This window comes from Myxine glutinosa, chromosome 13 (genome assembly GCF_964187855.1).
Source record: "Myxine glutinosa chromosome 13, kmMyxGlut1.1, whole genome shotgun sequence".
NCBI lineage: Eukaryota > Metazoa > Chordata > Myxini > Myxiniformes > Myxinidae > Myxine > Myxine glutinosa.
This window is the reverse complement of record NC_136273.1, coordinates 58430468-58457411: the sequence shown is the minus strand read 5'-3', so window position 1 is coordinate 58457411 and position 26944 is coordinate 58430468. Positions and strand designations below refer to the sequence as shown.

Sequence of the window (26944 nt, the reverse complement as noted above, 5' to 3'; positions counted from 1 at the left end):
AATGAATGTAGACAATTAATTAGCAATGAATGAATGAAGACAATGAATTAGCAATGAACAAATTGAGACAATTAATTAGAAATGAATAAATTGAGACAATGAATTAGCAATGAATGAATAAAATTAAAAAACCACCTTTAGAGGCCATTTTTCCCCGCAAGCAGGGGTTGGCCTTTTTCGGGGACCGTGGTTGTTGTTGTTTTTTGGTCCCCTTTTTGAAGCAATGTTTTACGGCCGGATGCCCTTCCTGCCGCCAACCCTTTTTGTCACTTTTTACGACAAACAGGGCATTACCAGTGAACTGGTACTCAATTTGCCGACCTCGGAAGGATGACAGGCTGAGTCAACCCCCCTGGCGTTAATTCAGCGATCGACCGGGATTCGAACCCAGGATCCTAGGATCCTAAGCTGGCACCCTCGCCGCTAGCCCAACAACCAGGCTAGCAATGAATGAATGTAGACAATTAATTAGCAATGAATGAATGAAGACAATGAATTAGCAATGAACAAATTGAGACAATGAATTAGCAATGAATAAATGTAGACAATGAATTAGCAATGAACAAATTGAGACAATGAATTAGCAATTAACAAATTGAGACAATGACTTAGCAATGAATGAATGTGGACAATTAATTAGCAATTAATGAATGTAGACAATTAATTAGCAATGAATGAATGAAGACAATGAATTAGCAATGAATGAATGAAGACAATGAATTGGCAATGAATGAATGTAGACAATTAATTAGCAATGAATGAATGAAGACAATGAATTAACAATGAATGAATGTAGACAATTAATTAGCAATGAATGAATGTAGACAATGAATTAGCAATGAATGAATGAAGACAATGAATTAGCAATGAATGAATGTAGACAATGAATTAGCAATGAACAAATTGAGACAATGAATTAGCAATGAACAAATTGAGACAATGAATTAGCAATGAATGAATGTGGACAATGAATTAGCAATGAATGAATGAAGACAATGAATTAGCAATGAACAAATTGAGACGATGAATTAGCAATGAACAAATTGAGACAATGAATTTGCAATGAACAAATTGAGACGATGAATTAGCAATGAACTAATTGAGACAATGAATTAGCAATGAATGAATGAAGACAATGAGTTAGCAATGAATACACACAACAACAAGCATTTTAAGGCCATTTTCCCTGCTAGAGCGGGGGTTACCCAAGTTAGCAATGAATGAATGAAGATAATTAATTAGCGATGAAGACAATTTCGGCAAAATCTTGAATGCGAATTCATTTGTGGCTTAATTTTCAATAACCAGGTTAAGTTTTAACGATTAAAAATATTATATTTCCCAATAATGCTGTCTTTGTTTATTGACTGGGTTTTCCACATTTTCCAACCTTCCCAGCGTTGTTCGTATGTGGAAGACCAGATTCCGAGTCGACTTTTCGAAAAGCATTCGATGAAGGAGAATATACTGAAAATGTGGAAGGAATGGAGAACAAAGAAGCAGAAATCGCCAAAGAAGAGTCTGTGACTGTAATACCTGACGAGACGATAGGAATTTTGGGAGATCTTGAGGTTGGGATCGGTGAAGGTGTGGAACAACCTGATGAAGCAGTGCATGAGAGCAATGCAACAATTAATAATACAGAAGGAAATGTCATGGAGAAAAGCACAGGCATAACCAAGGACATCGTGGTGGATGGAGGAGGTGGAAAGAATAACGAGACAGATACATTGGATGAAGTTCCATACAACGCCTTGGATAATGGATCCACCATCCAAAACCGTGCAATGCACGAGGAGGAACCCGGTCGAATCGTTGGAGGAAGCATCTGTCCACCAGGACAGTGTCCTTGGCAGGTTAGACTAAAAAAAAAATTATCCAATGCTTCCCTGTAGGATAATGAGGATCATAAATAACAACTATACATAAAAGAAGGTAATATCGAGCAAACACAACAATGTTGGCCCAACGACGGAGCTGACGTTGCCCCAATGTTGGCCCAACGTTGTTGTGTTAGTTGGGAAAGAATGAGGTTGATACTAAAATGTGCTTATAAATGATCATTTCATTCCAATGCGGAATGAAGAACTAGTCGTACACACGAATGCTTGCAATTCCTATGCTTCTCCCCAATTTCAGATTGATCGCACAGTCCAACACCGGTGACTTTCTCTCGACAGGTGTTACTCCTTAATCAAAATGGCTACACGTTCTGTGCCGGGACGTTGCTGTCTGACCTGTGGGTGCTCACCGCGGCGCACTGCGTTTTGCACACACCTCGCATCACCGTGCGTATCGGTGAGTCCTCATCGGGGATGTGGAGCAGGTCGAGCAATAGTGGCCTCGAATCGCAACCGTATGACCAATGGCTCTTGGCCAACAAAATCCATTCCACACCTTCGGAACATTTCCATGTCTGGTTTTAAAAGCCTTTTTATCCAGTCATACTCATTGTGAAGAAGGGGAATTGTGTGCGGTCTTTATAATAACACAGATCAAGTTTGGTTGCTTTATTTATCCAATATTCTGCTGTAGGTGCAACTTGTGGACCCTTGTTTCACTATAACAAGAGCTCGCCATCACTGTTCAGGTCCAATTGCCAAATTGAGGCTGGCAATTGCTTTTGAGCACTTGCAGTTTTAAGGAAGTTTTTCTTTTATTTTCCAAATGTTGGCCCACCATTTATTTTGGCATCAGGCTCACAAAATGGTGATCCAGCCCTGGCAGAAGGGCATAACATGGTATGACCTCATTGTCAGCATCACCCAAACCTCTTTGCCAGTCTCTCCGTTTCATCAGGACATTGTTAGTGATACCGAGAGTGGTTCTGTGGCTGAGTGCTGCGGGATAACTCAGACACACAGTTGTAGGAGCTCATCACTCATTATCTTCTCATGTTTCCCACCAGGAGAGCATGACCTGCGGAGATCCGAAGGCTGGGAGCAGCAAGTCACCGTTCGACGATCCATTCGACATCCTGACTTCGACCCAGATACCTACGACAATGACATCACATTACTTCGACTAGCAAAGCCTATCAAGTTAAACTTCCATGCCATACCTGCATGCTTACCTGATACTACCCTAGCTCAACATCTCCTTGCACCAGGAAAAAAGGTAGGCGAGAGCAAGAAAGGACAATATTGACACTGATATTAATATTGACAACATTGACCAACCCTGTCCTTCGGCACCCGAGTTTGATATCGTTAAGTTAAACCTGATTTTTAAAATCCGTTTTTGATTGATATTTTCTTCGTCAAACATCACTATACACCGTTGGTTCCCAAACCGGGGGGGGGGCACCTCCCCTGGGGGGCCCTAGGTGGGTACAGGGGAGGCGTGAGGCCATGTGAAATAAAAAATCATTTTTACGTCGAATTTGGCTTAAATATTCAAAAATTGATAAATTATCCTAGATATTTCGATGTACACCAACGTTCTCCACCTTACAATACCCCCACGATCTTCAAACATCTCACCAGGTCAGTGCGTGCTGCCACCTATAAATAACACCGCAACTACCTGTCTTTAACAACGGACATGTCTTTCTGTCTTATACCGACGACTATCTGGCCTTGCTCCCCAAGCTCTCTCTGTGCTCTGTCCCCCAAATATTCCTACAGGTCGCACAAGATCTGCCAGCAACCCTCTTATGGTTAAACTGCCAAAATCTAGGCTCTCTGCTCACCTTCAATCCTTCATTCGCCTTTTCGCCCACCTCTGGAACAAACTCCCTCACTCTCTTCAATCCCACTCCACCCTCCAGGTCTTTAAAACGGCTGTTCACCACAATCTCTTATCTTCCCCCATCCAAAACCTTGATCTCTTCTACCCCCGTTAATTCACCCCAAATCAACTTCTTTTTTTTTGAAATACCGACTTCTTTCTTTCCTGGAAGTTCCAGCAGTGTCCATGTGTTTTATACTCCCCCCCCACCCCCCGCCTTCCCATGCCTCCTCCCCCCAAGCCTTCTCCCTCCCACAGATCACCCGTTGTCCCTGTTCTCTGCTCTTGTACTTGTGTGCTTCCCTCTCTTTCCCTCTCTCTCCCTCTCTCTCCCCATCTTGCCTCCCGCTCCCTTTTTTGTATGTTTTGTGTGTCCGTTTTTTTTTGTGATTGATGTTAGCTCTGACACGAGCCTCGATCTTGTATACAAAAAACCCCCAAAAAACAACAACAACTAATGGACTTGTAAACTAAAAACAACTAAACAGTGGAGGCTTGCTTTTACCTTGCTTTGGTGGCGGGAAGAGGAAGTTGGAATCACTGTTGGTACCGTGCAGCAATCCTGGCATCAGCATCTCTTGTGCTATTCACTTTGCGGGATTAACTTTTTCACGAGGTAAAGCCGGCGGTGGGACCTACTCACATAACTTCCGGTGTGGACTTAAATCCGGAAGGAGCTGTGCGCTCATTAGACTGCATGCTGACCCCGAAAATCTTTCACTTTTGTGACCACCGTGCTGCAACTACATAATATCCTAACATGATGTATATAAATATATTTCAGTAAGTTTGTGAAACTCGTCAAGAATATAACTTGCACAAAAGAGAGAAAATGAGAAAAAACGATTTGTGTAGTGTGTGACACCGAATGTGTGTGTAGATCTTGACAAAAAATGACACCGAGTCAATGTGTAGATCTTGATGGTTTGAGAACTTTGTATTCTGCTGCACAAATCTTGAAGTGTTCTCTGGACAGCATTGAAACAAGTTCGACATGGCCTCCAACTGCAGAAGACCTACATATTCAGACCACCAATCACATCATTCCATATCAGCTTTTCAACTTCCTTGCATGGTCTTCAGGTCTTAGCCAAGATCCTGTAGGTGCAGAGAGGGTCACAGTTACAAGTGACGAAGAAAGAAGGTTGCTCTCTATTGCACAGGACATTGTGTACTTAAAGACAAAGGGTAGAGTGTTGCTGCCAAAGCATACCTCCTTGGCCATGGCAGTGAGACACTTCACTGGTTCAGCAAAGCTGATAGGAATCCTGAATGGACTGGGTCACTGTGTATCAAACACAATGGTGTTAGATCATGACACTGCCCTTGCCAAACGACAACTTGCGCTAGGAAATGACCTTCTTCCAGCTGGAGTTCAGTCAATCTTCACTACTCTTGTTTTTGACAACAATGACTTTGGTGAAGAAACCATTTCTGGAAAGGGTTCAACACATAATACGAATGGGATCATCATCCAACATTCCACCAAGCCGCATGAAGGGATTTTAACGCCAAAGGTGACCATACCCAAGTCCCGTAAGCGATCATTCGAAGCTCCCCCCACTGACATCAAGACGTTCTTTGGCAGCAAGAAGACTGGACCCAAGCCATTTGGTGAGAAGATCAGCCTTGGACGAGAACAACACATGATAGCCCAGAATCATCCACGCAATCTGGATTTATCATATATGGTGATGAAGACAGTTGATGTAGGTGACAAACTTCTCCCAGGATGGACTGGATTTAATATCATGCTAAGCAAAACAGTTCCACAACAGTCTGCAATTGGTTACCTGCCCATCATCGATATAAGCCCAACAGAGTATGACACAGTCAATACCATTTTAGCCAAGAGTCTTTCCATAGCTGATGCACTTGAGCAGAAAGAAGTTGTTGTTGTCTTTGATCAGGCAATTTATTCAAAGGCACAACAGATTCGATGGGTAAATGAGACGTACTGCAATCGAATCATTGTTCATCTTGGGGCATTCCATACTGTACTCTCTATGTTGGCATGCATTGGAAAACGATTCAGAGATGCCGGGGTGGAGAATGTGATGATCGAGTCAAACATTGTAGCTCAAGGCTCAATTAATGGAGTTGTTAGCGGACACCATTACAATCGCAGCATAAGAGCTAATAAGTATGTTATGGAGGCCATGCAGCGTTTACGTTGGCAAGCGTACATGAGCTCCCTTTCAGAGGTAGAACACGCAGTGACATGTGATGTCCTCTTCAAGCTTAACTCGTCTTTTCCTGGTCCATCATTTGAAGAGTACCTAAGATCGGAGGAGTTCCAGGTTGTGGCTACCTCTTATGACAATTTTGTGTCGCATCAGTCGGCAAAGGAGCCAACATTTGCTCTGTGGTCATCATACATTGAGATGATGGAATTCGTACTTCTGTTTGTGCGTGCAACAAGGCAAGGCGATTGGAGACTCCATCTGTCAGCCATTCGCAGCTTCATACCCTGGTTTTTTGCATATGATCATACAAATTATGCAAGATACCTGCCAGTGTATTGGCTGGAAATGTGTCAGCTACCCGATAGTCATCCAGCAGTTCATGAGGCCTTCATGGAAGGGAAGTTTGCGGTACAGCGTCATACTGACCATGGGTTCTGTGGAACAGCATGTGACCAGACCATTGAGCAAACCTGCAACAGGGATTCCAAGACGAAAGGAGGCATGGTTGGTTTCACAAGAAACAAGGGTGCGGTTTCCCGCTGGATACTGTCCCAGCATGAACGGAGTGCCATCAGCAAGCTCTGTGAAGAGATGGCAGGAAAGGATGACAGAAGTAGAGTGAAGTAAGATCTCAGTACTGCACGTATGATGAAAGATGAGAGGAATATCCGTTCAGTAGTTGAAACTGTTGAAGCCATGATCAACCCTTTCCAAGAAAGTAATGAAGGGCTAGTTCACATTGCATCCGGAGCCACAGCATCAACTGATGTAACACATGATTATATAACAGCTTATGAAAGTGGCGATGCAGCTTTTAGAACTTTCTGTGAAGAACGACTACAGGATGATGGAGATATCTTCAAAGTTCTGAAGAAGCAAAAAAAGAAAACCTTTGCATCGATGAGCAAGTCTGCAAAGTCAAAAGTGATGGGGAAGGAGGTTACAATACGAGCTGATCGAAACTTGTTCCAAAGGCTTCTCATCATTGCCAGTGTGAGAAAGCTAGACATTAAGAACATGATGTCCTACAATTTGGGTCCTCTGCCGCTTTCCCTTTCTTGTGTAGATGGAACATTGACCAAGACTACCAAGTCCAGCTTGCTACATTACATCGAAGCAAGTGTTCAGCCACCTCCTGTGGTGGAAGGCATCCCACTTGGAAGTGTGTGGATTATAGATGGTATGGCAATGCTGCACGAGTTACCACAAAGAGCTCTTCCAGCCACATTTGGCCAACTTGCCAGTCACATACTCAAGCAGCTTATCGACCTGGCAAGGAGTGCCCACAGTGATGCTATTCACTTTGTAGTGGATACTTACCGACAGCTCAGCATCAAAGGGACAGAGAGAGGAAGACGTGCAGCTACTGGAAGTCAGATCACAAAGATCTATGCAGCAGATCAAAAAGTCCCACAGCAATGGAAGAAATTTCTGTCATGCAATGAAAATAAGGGAGCCCTGGTACGTTTTCTTTTCAAGCTGTGGAGTGAAAGCTCTGGACATGTCCTTCAAAATGTAACCGTTGTGATGGCACATGATGGAGAGTGTCATTCTGTCAGTAATGTTGCTGGTGCATTGGAAGTAACTGCTGTGAGAGAACTTGAATGCAACCACGAGGAAGCTGACACAAGACTCTTCCTACACTGCCAGTATGCTGCTGCTTCTCTCCCATCTTCTTCAAACAGATGCCCCTCTGTCATCATCAAGAGCCCAGATACTGATGTATTTGTTATTGGTGTGGCTAAAGCTCACAAGACTAGTGCACAGCTTCTCTTTCATACTGGCAGAGGAAATGGGAAACGCACATTGAATCTGAGTGTCATACAAGATTATCTTGGGCAAAATATAACAGATGCTCTCATTGGCCTTCACTGCTTCACTGGATGTGACTCTGTGAGCTCCTTTTATGGGCGGTCAAAGAAGAAGGCAATGAAACTATTGCGTGAATCTACAGACTTCCAAGAAGCCTTCAAAAAGCTGGGAAATGCATTTACCTTAGATGCCAGTCTGAGTGACATGATGGAGAGGTTTGTGTGCAAGTTGTATGATCAAGATTGCACTGACGTGAACACAGCTCGATACAATAACTTTTTGATGGGTGTCAAAGCTGAGATGAACATGCCCCCTACCAGGGACTCCTTGCAAAAACATATTTTGAGAGCTAACTACCAAGCTGCTGTGCACACTAAATGTTTGGAACAATTTCCCACCATCCCGAGCCCACATAATCATGGATGGAAAGTCACCAACGACACCGAACTGGAGATTGTGTGGGGTGATCTTCCTCCTGCACCAAACACTCTGTTGGAGCTCACACACTGTAGTTGCAAGAAGACAAACTGTGAGGACCCCAAAGAAGGAGGAAAGGGCCGCTGCTCTTGTAGACACCACAATATACCTTGTACAGATCTATGCAAGTGTATAGACTGCAAGAATTCAGTCCCTACTGAAAATGACATGGATGACATTGAAGAAGACTCTGATAATGCAGAAGATGAATAGGCAATTGATTTCATCGCTCACTCTTAAGCTCCTTGGAAGAACATTGTTAATAATAACACTGCTTGCATTTACATACTGTACCAATCACTGAAATGCTTGTGAGACAGAACACATTTCTTTTTCTGGTAACGATGTTAATAGAGATTGATCATTTGTTTTAGGGCAGTAAATAGTACTTCAAAGCTTCTGCATCTGCCAGAAAAGAGAAACAATCCATAAGGTCAAACATAGTACGTGACAACTTATAAGTAATCATTAGAACCAGTCTGCTGAGTCTAGTTTGCTGGGACACATGTATTATTGTATTATTATACTGTAGCGGCTACCGCTGGGTTTTCACAATCGCCTTGCACCTATCAAGGACGCGGAGCGATCACCATGCCGGGCTCGTCCAGGACGCCCGGGCAGGCCCGCGCTCAACTTGCCAGGCCTCGGTCGGGACGCCCGGGCATGCCCGGGCATGCCCGGGCAGGCTCGCCCTCAATCTGCCAGGCCGCAGCCAGGACGCTGGGCCACGCCCCCTCTCGCCTTTCCTGGGCAAACGCTCCGGGATAATATGTATATATATTGCTGCCCGATAAACGGGCTTTTCAGAGTGCCTGAGTGTTTGGTTTGATTAAAGCAACTCGGATGAATTCCAGCTTTTTGTCGCGTCCATTCTTCCGATCGACGTGGGAGCCCCAGCTCCTTCATTGGTGACCTCGACGTGATGGACACGGCAGTCGCCCTTAAACTGCCTACCTTCTGGGAGGCTCACGCGGTGGTTTGGTTCGCACAGGCGGATTCCCTGTTCGCCCTGCGAGGCATCACGGCCGACGACACCCGCTTCCACCATGTGGTAGCAGCGCTCGGTTCAGCCACCGCGGCCCGCGCCCTGAGCCTCCTCGAGAGCCCGCCAGCCGCTGACAAATACGGCGCGATTAAGAAGCTTCTCCTCGACGCTTTTGCCCTCCCATCGGCAGAACGCGCACGGCGCCTGCTCGACCTGCCCGAGCTCGGCGACACGCGCCCTTCCGAGCGAATGGACTACATGCTTTCACTGCTCGGCGAGCACTCTCCGGCATTCCTGTTCCGGGAGCTGTTCCTCCGTCAGCTGCCTAACCCGGTACGCCTCGCCCTGGCAAGCACGACAATCACAGATCCCCGGGCCCTTGCCAGAGAAGCCGACAAGATCTCCGCCGCAGGTCAGCGCATCGCAGCGGCGACATGGGACCCACCGCCGTCCGACGCAACACCCATGGCGCCCGAGCACCCGGCACGGTCGACGACCGAACTGCCGACGCAATTGGCGGCCGCTACACCGAGCCGACCACCTCCAGCACGACGACCGGGGCCTCCAACTGACCAAGCGTGGTGTTACTATCATGCCAGGTTCGGACAGAAGGCCCGGACATGCCGACCCCCGTGCACCTTCGGCAGGCCGGGAAACGGCCGGGCCGGCGTTCGTTACCAGCCATGAGCGCCGGCCACACGGGCAACTTACTGTTCATCACGGATAAAGCGTCCGGACGGCGCTTCCTGTGCGACACCGGCGCCCAACTGAGCGTCATACCCGCCTCTGACCAGGACAGGCAGTCCGCGGTTTGCGGCCCCTCCTTGGTTGCGGCCAACGGATCGACCATCCGCACCTTCGGCCCGCGCAACGTCACCCTCTGCTTCGGCGGCCAACGCTTTGCTTGGACATTTGTAACCGCAAACGTGCCCATGGCTCTGCTAGGCGCCGACTTCCTCTGCGCACACGGACTGCTGGTGGACGTCCAACGGCGTCGTTTAATCAATGCCGAAACCTTCAGCTCCCTGGTATGCACATTGAGCAGCTCCGCGCCGACCGAGCTGGCATGCGCCGTCCCGGCGGCGAACGAGTTTGCTCGCCTGCTCACGGAGTTCCCGGCCCTCACGCGGCCGACGTTTTCGGCCGTCGCAGTACGGCATGGGATCGAGCACCACATACCAACCACGGGCCCGCCGGTCTACGCCAGGGCCCGCCGCCTCGACCCAGCCAAGCTCGCCGTGGCGAAGGCCGAATTCGACGCGTTGGAGCACCTCGGCATCGTGCGGCGCTCCGATAGCGCGTGGGCCTCGCCACTGCACATCGTGCCAAAGCCGGGGGGTGGATGGCGCCCGTGTGGCGACTACCGCCGTCTCAATGACGCTACCACCCCCGACAGGTACCCGATCCCGCATATCCAAGACTTCTCCGCGCGTCTGGCGGGACGGGTCATTTTTTCGAAAATTGATCTCATACGGGGATATCACCAGGTACCTGTCAGGGCGGCCGATGTCCCTAAAACGGCAGTCATCACGCCGTTCGGCTTATTCGAATTCTTGCGGATGCCGTTTGGTCTCAAGAACGCGGCTCAGGCGTTCCAGCGCTTGATGGACTGCGTGCTGCGTGACCTGCCGTTCCTTTTCGTTTACCTGGACGACATCCTCGTCGCCAGCACGTCCCGGGCCGAGCACCTCCTCCACCTCCGAACACTGTTCGGGCGCCTCAGCGAGCACGGCCTCATCGTCAACCCGGCCAAATGCCACTTCGGTACGACGGCCGTTGATTTTTTGGGCCACCACATCACCAAGAACGGGGCCGTGCCGCTGCCAACCAAGGTCGAGGCCATCACCACGTTCCCGCGTCCCCGCACCATAAAGGCCCTGCAGGAATTCCTGGGAATGGTGAATTTTTATCACCGCTTCGTGCCCCGCGCTGCTCAACTCATGCGGCCCCTCTACGAAGCCCTCCGGGGCAAGCCAGCCAAGCACGACATCGCCTGGTCCGCAGCAATGGATGCGGCCTTCCAAAGCTCAAAGCAGGCCCTCGCCGACGCAACACTGCTCGCTAACCCGGTGCTCAACGCTCCCATCGCCCTCACCACGGATGCCTCCGACTATGCGGTGGGCGCCGTACATGAGCAATGAGTGAACGGGGTTTGGCAGCCACTCGCTTTTTTCAGCCGGCAGCTCCGGCCGAACCAGCTCAAATACAGCACGTTTGACCGGGAGCTCCTCGGTCTACACCTAGCCGTCCGCCATTTCCGCCACCTCCTGGAGGGCCGACCTTTCACGGCGTTCGTCGACCACAAGCCGTTGGTTTACGCCATGGCCAAGGTCACGGAGCCTTGGTCGGCCCGCCAACAGCGCCACCTCTCCGCCGTGTCGGAGTTTACCACGGACATCCGGCACGTCGCCGGCAAAAACAACGCCGTGGCCGACTGTCTTTCCCGGGCCAGCGCGAACGCGGTCCACCTGGGCGTGGACTTTGCGCTTATGGCGGCGGACCAAACCACCGACACCACGGTGCAAGCCCTCCGGGTGGCGGACACGGGCCTCCGCCTGGCCGACATCCCCTTCGCGGACACTGTCCTGCTCTGCGACGTCTCCCAAGGCCAGCCTCGCCCCATCGTGCCCGTCACCTGGCAACGCCGCATCTTCGCCTCCCTCCACGGCCTTTCCCACCCGGGCCGGAAAGCTTCCCAGAAGCTGGTGTCGGCGCGATTCGTCTGGCACGGCCTTCGTCGGGACGTCCGCGATTGGACCAGCACCTGCACGGCCTGCCAACGGGCCAAGGTCCACCGACACACCCAGGCCCCGCTGGCACCTTTCACCGTGCCCGAACGACGTTTTGACCACGTCAACGTGGATCTGGTGGGCCCCCTCCCCCCATCACGGGGGTTCACACACCTGCTCACCATGGTGGACAGGACCACCAGGTGGCCGGAGGCTGTTCCCCTCGTCTCCACCACCACCGCCGACGTGGCGCAGGCTTTCATCGCCACCTGGGTCGCCCGCTTCGGCGCACCGGCGGACATCTCGTCAGACCGCGGACCACAGTTCACCTCCGAGCTGTGGGGCGCGGTCGCCCGCAACCTGGGGGTCAAGCTCCACCGTACTACGGCCTACCACCCCCAAGCAAACGGGTTGTGCGAGCGATTCCACCGCTCCATGAAGGCCGCGCTCATGGCTGGCCTTCAAGACGGCGGTTGGGCCGACCGGCTGCCATGGGTCCTTTTGGGCCTCCGCACGGCCCCCAAGGAGGACCTCCAGGCATCCACCGCCGAACTGGTCTATGGCCAGGCGCTACACGTCCGGGGGCGAATTCGTGCCCGACGCTACCAGTCCCTGGTCCGCAGCTCACCAGCGCTCGGACCTCCAGGAGGCCGCCCGACGGTTTGCCCCCGTGCCAACATCCCACCACGGTGACCCCCAGTCCTACGTCCCCCCAGCACTTCACACAGCGGAGTATGTTTTTGTGCGTCACGACGCACATCGGGGGCCACTCCGGCCGCCGTACGACGGGCCCTTCCGGGTGCTGCGACGGGACGACAAGTCGTTCGTCATCGACATCGGCGGCAGGTCGGACCGGATTGCGGTGGACCGCCTCAAGCCGGCGCACGTGGACGTCGACCACCCACCACGGGTGGCCCTTCCGCCACGGCGAGGCCGCCCCCCATCCACGGTGCCCCCCACTCGACCGCCCACCACCACACCGGACCCCCTCCCACGACCCGCCAGGGGTCGCTTCGGCCGGGTCATCAGGACCCCCCTCAAATTGACCCTGCCGGTGCAAGTCGATTCTGGGGGGATGTGTGTAGCGGCTACCGCTGGGTTTTCACAATCGCCTTGCACCTATCAAGGACGCGGAGCGATCACCATGCCGGGCTCGTCCAGGACGCCCGGGCAGGCCCGCGCTCAACTTGCCAGGCCTCGGTCAGGACGCCCGGGCATGCCCGGGCAGGCTCGCCCTCAACTTGCCAGGCCGCAGCCAGGACGCTGGGCCACGCCCCCTCTCGCCTTTCCTGGGCAAACGCTCCGGGATAATATGTATATATATTGCTGCCCGATAAACGGGCTTTTCAGAGTGCCTGAGTGTTTGGTTTGATTAAAGCAACTCGGATGAATTCCAGCTTTTTGTCGCGTCCATTCTTCCGATCGACGTGGGAGCCCCAGCTCCTTCAATACAATGTATATTATTATACAATGTATCATGTATTATTATACAATCCCCCAACAGGTCTCAAGAGGGCGACAAACAGAAGTTCTGAAATTTTAAATTACTATTACTGAATAATGTGCAAGTTTTATCCTTGACGACTTTGTGTGTTTATTCAATGTATTTTTCCTCATCTTTCTACAAAATTTCAAGTAGTTGCCAGATGGTGGTTGCAAAAGTCAAGAAATAGAGCTCTTTCTGCTCATTGCATTGCGGTCTACATATTCTTCAATCATCTCTGTAGTAGTGTAGTATCAACAGCGGGCAGGGGCCATGGTGGCGTCGTGTCCAACTGTGCTTTACTGCATCTGGAATAACATTTATTTCAATTTTAAAAAAATGGGTGGGGGCGTGAGGGTTTGGTGAAAACCAAAAGGACATCATGCCAAAAAGTTTGGAAACCACTGCCAGAAACTATTCTGCCCCATAGTGAAACTAGAAGGCTCTCAGTAGAGAGCACACCTCCACCAGGTGAACAGTTTACGTTTTGTATCCTAGAGTAGACCAGAAAATCACAATACAGAATCACATTTAATCAAAATCATCCATCCATAACTTTTTGAGATATCCTGCTTTGTATAGTTTTGCCCCTATCTCCCAATGGTGAAGAATCACTTTTAAAAAATTACTAACCGGATCCGGATCAGGATCTTCACCAAAATTGAATCGACTCTTCCTTGTCACACACACAACCTGTCCAACATGTTTCGTCCAAATCCATCCATAACTTTTTGAGATATTCTGCAGTATGTTGATTTTAGCCCTATCTCTCAATGGTGAAGAATCACTCAAAAACTAAATAATTCTCATATCCGAATCCATATTCAGATCTTCACCAACCATGAGATTCGACATTTGGGGATTTTCCTCGACGTTTGGGGATTTTATTCATCATTCGCGGATTTTCCTCCACATTTGTGGAATTTTCCTCCACATTTGTGGAATTTTCCTCCACATTCGCAGATTTGGCATTCATGGCATTTTCCAGGAACATCGGGGTCTGACTGTGTACCAGATCGAATCATTTCATCCTTGTCACATACGCTACCTCTCTGCCAAATGTCGTCCGAATCCGTCTATAACTTGTTGAGATATCTTGTTCACAAACAAACAGACAGACAGACAGACAGGGGTGAAAACATAACCTCCATCCACCTTTGGTGGCGGAGGTAAAAATGCACTCCTTCCTCTCAGAGTTCTGCAAAGGCCTCTGGCCTGGAGAATTTGTCCAATAACCTGTTTTTTTTAATTTTGAGACCCAAATGCAGAGCACCTGCTCTCAGTGTGACCAATCTCACCAGGTTTATCAACCCACTATCATTTTGAGGGTTATGCTTTTTCCAATGTCGGACAGAGATGGGGGTAGGCCGGGCATGGTGCCCAGATGGCAAATAAGTAGTGTCGATGTACTGATCCTACTTTTAAAATGGATCTTCAAAACCCAACACAAATAGTTCCAAATGAGACAAGGTGAGACGCTTCCATGTCCTGATCTCCACCAAATTGGACATATTAAGCAAAGTAGGGCTTTACAATCCAGGTAGGATATTCTATACATGTTGCGAAAGAGACCTGTTGTTGAGACATGTGGCAGAAGGAAAAAAAATCCCAAGTGATTTACAGATATCGTGCAATGGCTGAAGAAGATATGGACAATAATATGTCGCAACACTTATACATACATTTGACTTGGATTTAGACATGTATGTGGAGAACTAATAAAAAATGGCAGGAAAATGACGATGAGCTTATTGTGGCAGGGGGTCATCAGTGGCTGGGGTCGACTGGCAGAAAACCGTGGTGGTTCTCCAATCCTCCAGCGTGTAGAATTGCCTGCAGTCAGATCCGACTTGTGCAAAGCATCGACTCGGAATCTCATCACTCGCAATATGTTTTGTGCTGGATATGAGCAGGGAGGCCAGGACGCATGCAAGGTGAGCGACACTGTCTTGGCATGCTGGGATTGGGAGGTGTATGAATGACTCTGTGTTGTATGAATGTCTTACCCTTCATTTGTGCTTATACCATCCTCTTTTCCAGCCTACACTAGGGTTGTGTATTGTATAGGTCGGTAAATTGTTTCATTGGTTTAATCATCTACACCTGGCCTTTGGCATGCCACACCTCGAGAACCATTGTCCGGTATTTGTTGGGTGTGGTAGCCAGGAGACAGTGTCCCACATTGTACACAATGACGCTGACTGTGTCTTTCTACCCAGTTGTGATGCCCGACCGTATTCTTCCAACCTTTGTTTCTTAAGTTGCACCCAATTTCAAAAATATAGCGCTTACTGCAAATCTTGACCATTTGGTGTGACCTACCATCATTAACAACACACTAGTACACCACTCACTATGGGAGCGGAAAAAAGGGTCATTCCTCTTTGGGATATGTAGATTACAGTCGATCTATGGACGGATCTCAAGAACATTGGGTGTGTGTTCATTTACTAAGTTTCTTGTGGAGAGATCGCCAAGTGGTTTAAGCATTTGAGCAAGCACTTCATTCAAAACCGTCAAGGAACGGCTGGCTTTGCAAGCGCTAGCTTGCTGCTTGGTAAATGAGCACAACCCGAGCTTCTCCCTTTCAGTTTCGTATCAAACAGCAGGAGCAAATTTCAAAAGTTCGCTACGGAAAATGCCACGGTGGCGGCAGAAAGGGCCATATTATTAACCCAACATTTTTTGGTTATATCGAGTACAGTAGATCTTCGCTCAGTTCTGTAAGTAAACCTTTCTTCACGGATGTCGGGATTCCTCCAAATTTCTTCATTTCGTGTTATAAAGAGCATTAGCGACTGTTTAAAAAGCTAAGCATACATGTTTGTGGTTTGTAATATTTTTACTTCCTGTAGAAGCCGTTGCTCCAACGGAAACGCCATTATAACAACTAGCAACAGTACCCGCCCTACGGGCGGGGCTTCAATTGGGAAGCCCAAATGAAAAGGTAAAATATCAGAAATTGAAGGCTTTTTTATTTTAAACGATTCATATAAACATCTGTTGAATCATATCACACGCAAACCATCAAAATCTAAACAGTACATGGCTAAACAGTACATGGACGATCACGTACCACGTACCACGCTCGCTCTTATGTTGTCCCGATAATGATCCTTCCGCAGGTTCACCGACGGAAACCTTGTTACGACTTTTACTTCCTCTAGACAGTCAAGTTCGCTCATCTTTTCGGTGCACCGGTACGAGCCGAGAACGGCCCGTGCAGGGGCTGATCCGAGGATCTCATCAAACCGTCCGATCGGTAGTAGCGACGGGCGGTGTGTACAAAGGGCATGGACTTAATCAACGCGAGCTGATGACTCGCGCTTACTGGGAATTCCTCGTTCGTGGGACACTGTCTCAAGCCCCAGTCCCCATCACGGATGGGGCTCAGCGGTTTACCCGAGCCTGACGGCAAAGGGCAAGGTACACGCTGGCCCGTCCAGTGTAGTGCACATGCAGCCCCCGACATCGAAGGGCATTATAGGTTCATTAAACATTAAATGTGCATTAAACATTGAACGTTCATTAAAGGATTAGGAAACGAAAAACATTACAAAATTACCTTCATACCGTCACGTCAAACACTACCGTGAACACATACATCGTCACAACATCGTCACAATGAGAACTTAGTCACAATGAACGTTATGCGAACGCGAATGTTATGCGGGAGTCCAAACCTGAGAATGCTGGAGACCAAAGCTGAAATTGGGAAAACTAAATAGCCGATTTTACTCCAGGGGGTCCCAGGATTACCCACCCAAAATATATTTGCGATCGGTTCAGCAGTTTTTACGGTACCTTCGAACAGACAGACATACATTTGGTGAATTATAGTAAGATAAGCTACTAGTACCGACTGCAAAGCCGCAATGAGCCGGCGAAGCCAAAGCCTCTTGCCACTATTTTACCCATCACTATGGTATCAGTAGGTTAGGTAGTTGGTAGTAGGTAGGTGTAGTAGGTACCGTACCTGGTAAGACTTGGTAAAAGAGAAGAGCAGACAGTCCTCCCCAATACCTGCATACCTCTTGCCACTATTTTACCCATCACCATGGCATCAGTAGGTTAGGTAGTTGGTAGTAGGTAGGTAGGTAGTTGGTAGTAGGTAGGTAGTTGGTAGTAGGTAGGTGTAGTCGGTACCGTACCTGGTAAGACTTGGTAAAAGAGAAGAGCAGACAGTACTCCCCAATGGCAATACCTGCATACAACAAGTCAAGTGAATCCACTTGGATTCCGCCCAGGTTGGCACATGGAAATTATTATTCATATGGTACTTTCCATGGTGAAGTAGTTCGCAGCAGAACCGGCAGCATAATGATGTAGCATAATTATCATCTCGGGTCAAGATTTGAAATTATGCCATGGTTTTTGTAAAATTGCTACTAGTATTCACATTATGTACTTTTCACGAAATGTATTCACATTATGTACTAGCGAGCGGCCGCGTACCAGCCAAAGGGGTAGCCCATGGTTAGCCTAAATATAGATTTGATGACGTCATGTTTACACATCTGAGCGACAGAAACTGTTTACACATCTGAGCGACAGAAATGAGCGACAGAAACTAGCTTCACTTTTGGAGAGACAGAAATTCCCAGGCAAACGCTATAACGCACCAGGTTTACAACCTGTGCGTTAATAAATGTCACAAGAAGCTTAAGGAAGTAACTATACGATGTGCTAGCTTAAGGCCTATTTTTAACTGGGCTTAACATACGTTTTCACAGTAAGTGTGTAGTCTTCTAACTTCAGTCGCTGTCAGGCGCCAGGGCTGGTTCTCTGACTCTCCGGGCACGGCAGCTTCGTCCACCAGAAGAAGTTAGCTTGCAGTGATTAATTCGGTGAATTCCGTCTCAACTTCGGATATTTCCGGCCGTGAAAAACTATCCGTATTTCTAAACTAAATATGTAAACCACTTATACCATATTTCTGGCCGTGAAAAACTATCCCATACGGCCGCGAGATTTCTAAAAAATAATTCTTCATCAATGTTAGAATATTTGACGCCGTTTTCATCGTCCGAAACGCGTAATAATATTTTTTCAAATGCTCGAATCTCATTGGTTCTGGTGTTTGATGACGATTTTCGTTGAAGATAACGAGGTTGGTCTTAACGTATTTTAATTACTAATGAGAGGTTTCATTAGATTGTGAATCAAAGAACGACGGGTGAAACAAACTCCTATTGAACTTTTTCGCAATTGTTTTATGCAAACTTCCGCATCCGGTCGATGGCACCCACCGGCCACCATTGAGCGCTTTCATTTTAGAAATATTTTTGCAAATGTTCGACTCTCATTGGGTCCGGTGTTTGGTGACGCGTTTTGTTGAAGATAACCAGGCCCGTGCGGGCCGATGTTGGTCTTAAATTATTTTATTAATACATCGGAGGTGCATAAGATTGTGAATCAAGGCCGCGAGATTTCTAAAAAATAATTCTTCGTCAATGTTAGAATATTTGACGCCGTTTTCACCGTCCGAAACGCATAATAATATTTTTTCAAATGCTCGAATCTCATTGGTTCTGGTGTTTGATGACGATTTTTGTTGAAGATAACGAGGTTGGTCTTAACGTATTTTAATTACTAATTAGAGGTTTCATGAGATTGTGAATCAAAGAACGACGGGGTGAAACAAACTCCTATTGAACTTTTTCGCAATTGTTTTATGCAAACTTCCGCATCCGGTCAATGGCTGTCTCCAGCACTCCATCCAGTGAGTGATTTCATTTTAGAAATATTTTTTCAAATGCTCGAATCTCATTGGGTCCGGTGTTTGGTGACGCGTTTTGTTGAAGATAACCAGGCCCGTGCGGGCCGATGTTGGTCTTAAATTATTTTATTAATACATCGGAGGTGCATAAGATTGTGAATCAAACGACGACGGGTGAAAGAAACTCCTAATGAACGTTTTAAATTTGTTATGCATACTTCCGCCTCCGCAAGATGGCTGCGTCCACTGCGCTTCGGATTCTCGAGCCAAGGCATAATCAGGTTTTCAACATAATACGTACTCGTTTATTGACAACACCGGCTTCGCCGGCTCCTGGTACCGACTGCAAAGCCGCAATGAGCCGGCGAAGCCAAACCCTCTTGCCACTATTTTACCCATCACCATGGCATCAGTAGGTTAGGTAGTTGGTAGTAGGTAGGTAGGTAGTTGATAGTAGGTAGGTGTAGTAGGTACCGTACCTGGTAAGACTTGGTAAAAGAGAAGAGCAGACAGTCCTCCCCAATGGCAATACCTGCATACAATAAATGTCACAAGAAGCTTAAGGAAGTAACTATATGATGTGCTAGCTTAAGGCCTATTTTTAACTGGGCTTAACATACGTTTTCACAGTAAGTGTGTAGTCTTCTAACTTCAGTCGCTGTCAGGCGCCAGGGCTGGTTCTCTGACCCTCCGGGCACGGCAGCTTCCTCCACCAGCAGACGTTAGCTTGCAGTGATTAATTCGGTGACTTCCGTCTCAACTTCGGATATTTCCGGCCGTGAAAAACTATCCGTATTTCTAAACTAAATATGTAAACCGCTTATGCCGTATTTCTGGCCGTGAAAAACTATCCCATACGGCCGCGAGATTTCTAAAAAATAATTCTTCGTCAATGTTAGAATATTTGACGCCGTTTTCACCGTCCGAAACGCGTAATAATATTTTTTCAAATGCTCGAATCTCATTGGTTCTGGTGTTTGATGACGATTTTCGTTGAAGATAACGAGGTTGGTCTTAACGTATTTTAATTACTAATTAGAGGTTTCATGAGATTGTGAATCAAAGAACGACGGGTGAAACAAACTCCTATTGAACTTTTTCGCAATTGTTTTATGCAAACTTCCGCATCCGGTCGATGGCTGTCTCCAGCACTCCATCCAGTGAGCACTTTCATTTTAGAAATATTTTTGCAAATGCTCGACTCTCATTGGGTTCGGTGTTTGGTGACGCGTTTTGTTGAAGATAACCAGGCCCGTGCGGGGCGATGTTGGTCTGAAATTATTTTATTAATACATCGGAGGTGCATAAAATTGTGAATCAAACGACGACGGGTGAAAGAAACTCCTAATGAACGTTTTAAATTTGTTATGCATACTTCCGCCTCCGCAAGATGGCTGCGCCCACTGCGCTTCGGATTCTTGAGCCAAGGCATAATCAGGTTTTCAACATAATACGTACTCGTTTATTGACAACACCGGCTTAGCCGGCTACTAGTACCGACTGCAAAGCTGCAATGAGCCGGCGAAGCCAAAACCTCTTGCCACTATTTTACCCATCACCATGGCATCAGTAGGTTAGGTAGTTGGTAGTAGGTAGGTAGGTAGTTGGTAGTAGGTAGGTGTAGTAGGTACCGTACCTGGTAAGACTTGGTAAAAGAGAAGAGCAGACAGTCCTCCCCAATGGCAATACCTGCATACAATAAATGTCACAAGAAGCTTAAGGAAGTAACTATACGATGTGCTAGCTTAAGGCCTATTTTTAACTGGGCTTAACATACGTTTTCACAGTAAGTGTGTAGTCTTCTAACTTCAGTCGCTGTCAGGCGCCAGGGCTGGTTCTCTGACTCTCCGGGCACGGCGGCTTCGTCCACCAGAAGAAGTTAGCTTGCAGTGATTAATTCGGTGAATTCCGTCTCAACTTCGGATATTTCCGGCCGTGAAAAACTATCCGTATTTCTAAACTAAATATGTAAACCGCTTATACCGTATTTCTGGCCGTGAAAAACTATCCCGTACGGCCGCGAGATTTCTAAAAAATAATTCTTCGTCAATGTTAGAATATTTGACGCCGTTTTCACCGTCCAAAACGCGTAATAAGCTTTTTTAAAAATATTTTTCCAAATGCTCGAATCTCATTGGTTCTGGTGTTTGATGACGATTTTCGTTGAAGATAACGAGGTTGGTCTTAACGTATTTTAATTACTAATGAGAGGGTTCATTAGATTGTGAATCAAAGAACGACGGGTGAAACAAACTCCTATTGAACTTTTTCGCAATTGTTTTATGCAAACTTCCGCATCCGGTCGATGGCGCCCACCATTGAGCGCTTTCATTTTAGAAATATTTTTGCAAATGCTCGACTCTCATTGGGTCCGGTGTTTGGTGACGCGTTTTTATGAAGATAACCAGGCCCGTGCGGGCCGATGTTGGTCTTAAATTATTTTATTAATACATCGGAGGTGCATAAGATTGTGAATCAAACGACGATGGGTGAAAGAAACTCCTAATGAACGTTTTAAATTTGTTATGCATACTTCTGCCTCCGCAAGATGGCTGCGCCCACTGCGCTTTGGTTTCTCGAGCCAAGGCATAATCAGGTTTTCAACATAATACGTACTCGTTTATTGACAACACCGGCTTCGTTGGTCTGGTTGCCATTGGTTCTGGTGTTTGATGATGATTTTCGTTGAAGATAACGAGGTTGGTCTTAACGTATTTTAATTACTAATGAGAGGTTTCATTAGATTGTGAATCAAAGAACGACGGGTGAAACAAAGTCCTATTGAACTTTTTCGCAATTGTTTTATGCAAACTTCCGCATCCGGTCGATGGCGCCCACCATTGAGCGCTTTCATTTTAGAAATATTTTTGCAAATGCTCGACTCTCATTGGGTCCGGTGTTTGGTGACACGTTTTGTTGAAGATAACCAGGCCCGTGCGGGCCGATGTTGGTCTTAAATTATTTTATTAATACATCGGAGGTGCATAAGATTGTGAATCAAACGACGACGGGTGAAAGAAACTCCTAATGAACGTTTTAAATTTGTTATGCATACTTCCGCCTCCGCAAGATGGCTGCGCCCACTGCGCTTCGGATTCTCGAGCCAAGGCATAATCAGGTTTTCAACATAATACGTACTCGTTTATTGACAACACCGGCTTCGCCGGCTATTAATACACGTTATCACTGCAGGAAAACGCCTTGGGGAAGTGGGACATTATTAGTATTAATATTGTTTTGTAATAACATTTACAATATGCGATTATCATTAATTTTGTTATTAAAAGCGTCTTTGGAAAAACGCCACAATAAATCTTCTTCTTTGGACAAACGCCACGATAAAGCTAATTTAACATGGATATACACCTCAACATGCAATGCCATTGACAGCAATAATAATAATAATAATAATGCATTTATTTTATATAGCGCTTTTCAGGAAGCCCAAAGACGCAAAGATGGTGGGGAAAACCCACTCAGGGGAGAAAATCCCCTTGGGGAGGGGGGCAAATGAATGTGCTTCAACCTTCATTTTGTAACCCTTCGTCATACTGTTCAGTTTGGTTGAGATTGGATAAGTATCGATGGAATGTATTGGCATCAAAAATTCATCAGACAGACACAAATGGCATATTTTAGTATGACTAGTACACCCGCTCACTATGGGAGCGGAAAAAGGGTCATGCCTCTTTGGGATATGTAGATTACAGTCGATCTATTGTCGGATCCCAAGAACATTGGGTGTGTGTTCATTTACCAAGTTTCTTGTGGAGAGATCGCCAAGTGGTTTAAGCATTTGAGCAAGCACTCCATTCAAAACCGTTAAGGAACGGCTGGCTTTGCAAGCGCTAGCTAGCTGCTTGGTAAAGGAGCACAACCCGAGCTTCTCCCTTTCAGTCTCGTATCAAACAGCAGGAACAAGTTTCAAAAGTTCGCTAAGAAAAATGCCACGGTAGCGGCAGAAAGAGCCATGTTATTAACCCAACATTTGTGGGTTATATCGAGTACAGTGTTATAGGTGTTAGCTTGTGTTAATAACACCGCCCAGTGTACTGTGCACATGTATTTCCGGAGTCACCTCCGGGCCGGGAGTGCCCGACGCGGAACATGGATTGCTTGAACTACTAACGGCTCCATGTCCTTTTATACGAGCGTCTGAAACATGGTGACAGAAGTGGCTTGATGCAAGTTACCCCATAACGGACTCCTTGAAGCACCACCGCGTGTACAAAAGTGAGTGAATAACTATTAACTGTGATCTCCCGCCGCAACGTGCTGTGCTGAAACGCCTCGGGCATCGGCCTTGATCAACATGGCTGCCAACATTCCACACCCAGACACGATGAAAATGAGTGGTGACTGGAGCAGTAATTGGGACAATTTTAGAGCTGAATTTGAGGATTATCTACTCGCAACCGGTCTGAATGAGAAGCCAAGGGAAGTGCAAGCGGCAACTCTGAGAAGGGTGATGGACAGCGAATGTCGTCATGTTTATAAGCACAACTTGAATCTCCCAGCCGAGCAGGAGAAAGACGTGGCGGCCATACTAATTGCGTTGGAGACGTACTTCAAGCCGGCAAGAAACGTGATTTTTGAACGATACGTGTTCGGCAGCTGTAAGCAAGAAGAGGGAGAATCGATTGACAATTTTGTTACGCGTCTCAGAGAGAAAGCGGCATCTTGTGAATGTGGCTTATTGAAGGACGAGCTGATTAGAGACAAAATCGTTCTCGGCATTGCTAATGAGAGTACATGCCGTCGCCTCCTGAGGGTACGGGATTAACCCGAAACAGCCATCGAGACATGCCGGGCAGCGGAGCTCACGGACATGCGGATGAAAACAATGGAGCAGGAAAAGCCACTGATCGACAGTGTCAATGTCACAGCGAGGCAACAGTGCAGCAGGACCGGCCCTCCAAAAGCAACAAGGCAAAACGACCACCCTCCCAGCATGTCGACAGACGACCGGGCCACATGTAAATACTGTGGCAATGCACACAGACGAGGACGAGAACACTGTCCAGCCTATGGTAAGGCATGCAGGTTATGTGGCACGGCTAATCACTTTGCCAAAGTATGCTTTAAGAGCACGAGAAGGCCCGCAGCAGGGCAGCTGCACAAGGTGGAAAATACTGAATCTGAAGAGGAAGATGATAACAGTGGCAATTTCATTTACACAAGCAAGTGCATCGGTGCTTTGAGGTCGAGAGGGAAAAAATGGTTCATCACACTACAACTGCATACCAAGTTACAGCAATGCCAGCTTGAATCTGGGGCAACGTGCAACGTAATGAGCCGTAAAGACAAGATGAATCTCGCACCGAAAGCGCAACTCTTACCAAGTAACACGAGACTGAAGTTGTATTCTGGCGAGATGTTGAAGTCACTGGGACTTTTCAAAACAAAGTGTGTAATACGTGGACGAACACACAAGCTTGAGTTTGAAATTGTGGAGGTCAGTCAGAAACCCCTGTTGTCAGGCTCCACATGTGAGCGCTTGGGACTGATGCACTTCACTGTCCCTGCTGAACTGCACAAAATGGAGCACCATCTGACTGGGCCTTTGACCAAACAACAGCTCATAAGCATGGACAACGATGTTTTCAATGGGCCAATAGAGTCAGTTCCAGGAGAAATACATTTTGAACTGGACGCCCAAATCCGTCCAGTACAGTGCTCTGCGCGCAATGTACCCGTGGCCATGAAGTCCGCCATGAAGGCACAGCTGGACAGACATGAGGCAGATGGGCACATTACCACTGTGACCAATCCGACAGACTGGATAAGTAACATGGTCATAATAAAAAAAAGCCTGAGAAGCTGAGAATTTGCATAGATCCAAAGTTTTTGAACCAAGCACTGCGAAGATCGCACTACCTCATGCCAACACTTGAAGATGTCATATACAAATTACCAAAGGCACGGGTATTCACACTCGTAGATGCACGTGATGCCTTTTTACAATGCAAGCTAGACAAGAAGAGCAGTTACATGACAACATTTTGGACTCCCTGAGGCAGGAAACGGTGGCTCAAACTGCCTTTTGGAGTCTCCGTAGCACCAGAGGTGTACCAACGCAAGCACCATGAGCTATTGGCTGGGCTAGATGGAGTAGAGCCCATTGCAGATGACATCCTCATTGTTGGCTGCGGGGATACAGATGACGAGGCAGATAATGACCATGATGCAAAGTTACTGGCACTGATGGACCGTTGCAGGCACGTTAAACTAAGACTTGGCCTGAAGAAGCTGCAGTTCAAGGTAGCAAAGGTCTGTTTCCATGGACATGTACTGTCTTCAAATGGCCTGACGGCTGATCCTGAAAAGGTGAGAGCCATTCTGGAAATGTCACACCCAACAGATGGGAAGGCGGTCCAGCGTTTCATTGGCTTTGTGACCTACCTTGCCAAATTCATGCCACACCTTTCTGAGGTTTGTGAGCCATTGAGGAGACTGCTGGACAAGGATGCGATATGGCATTGGCTACCGAAACACGATGCTGCAGTGCAGGAAATAAAGCGCCTGGTCACCATGATGCCTGTATTAAGGTACTATGACATCTCAAAGCCAGTCACTATACAAAGTGACTCAAGCCAAAATGGACTGGGGTGCTGTCTCATGCAAGAGGGACAACCGGTTGCATTTGCATCAAGGGCAAATAACGCTGACGGAACAAAACTATGCACAAATCGAAAAAGAATGCCTGAGCATAGTGTTTGCCTGTCAACGCTTCCATCACTATCTGTATGGCCGGGAAGTGATCATGGCAGAGACTGATCACAAGCCGCTCATTGCCATTTTCAGCAAGCCTCTCCTAAGCGCACCTAAGCGACTCCAGAGCATGCTGCTCACACTCCAGAACTACAGCCTCAGGGTTGTGTACAAGCCTGGGCCTAAAATGTATATCAGCGACATGCTCAGCAGGGCAACAGCAGCGGTCAGTACTTCCAATGTGGAACATGAGCGACACACAGTTTGTAGCATGTAGCATGAGCAGTATGATGTGGAGCAGATCAATCAGGCAGATTACCTGAACGTCACTGATCGACGCCTGCTTCAGATCAGACAGCACACAGACAGAGACGAATACCTGCAAGCACTAAAAGCTGTTGTCTTGGCCGGGTGGCCTGACCAGAGAGAGGAGACATCTCTTGCTGTTAGAGATTATTGGCTATGCAGAGATGAAATCAGTGTGCAGAATGGCGTGCTGTTCAAAGGTCAGAGAGTTATCATACCGAAGTCTTTGCGCCCAGAGATGCTGGCACGAATCCACTCCAGCCACATTGGAGGGGAAGCATGCTACAGGCAAGCACGCGATACTCTCTTCTGGCCAAACATGCAAGCAGAGATCAAAGACTTTGTCAATAAATGTTCCGTGTGCAATGAATATGCACATGAGCAGCAAAAGGAGACGATGATGTCGCACGAGTTGCCCACACGGCCCTGGCAGATCATCAGCATGGACTTATTCAAGTACATTGGGAAAGACTTCCTCCTGATGGTCGATCACTATTCTGACTTCTGGGAAATTGAGCTGCTCCCAGACCTGTCTGCTGAGACAACAATCCGGCGATGCAAGGCACAATTCGCACGTCACGGTCAATCGGACCGTGTAATCTCTGACAATGGGCCTCAATTTGCAGGCGAGCAATTCAGACGCTTTACCATCGAATGGGAATTCGAGCATCTCACATCCTCTCCACGACACCCAAAAGCCAATGGCAAAGCTGAGTCTGCCGTCAAAATCGTAAAGAACCTGTGCAAGAAAGCTACATGTGATGGCAATGACCCCTGGAAGGCCATACTCCAGTGGAGGAACACACC

At 47.5% G+C, this 26944-nt stretch overlaps 1 protein-coding gene across 6 annotated transcripts in view; it reads left to right on the top strand.

The window, feature by feature from the left end:
• LOC137415455 (coagulation factor X) overlaps positions 1-26944 on the top strand; it is an 80616-nt gene that overhangs the window by 49088 nt on the left and 4584 nt on the right. For all 6 annotated transcript variants that reach the window (XM_078767549.1, XM_068101037.2, XM_068101034.2 and 3 more), the window contains 4 exons: positions 1399-1856; positions 2181-2298; positions 2909-3117; positions 15162-15335. In XM_078767549.1, the coding sequence (XP_078623675.1) occupies positions 1399-1856; positions 2181-2298; positions 2909-3117; positions 15162-15335 (959 nt within the window). The remainder of the gene's footprint in view (positions 1-1398; positions 1857-2180; positions 2299-2908; positions 3118-15161; positions 15336-26944) is intronic.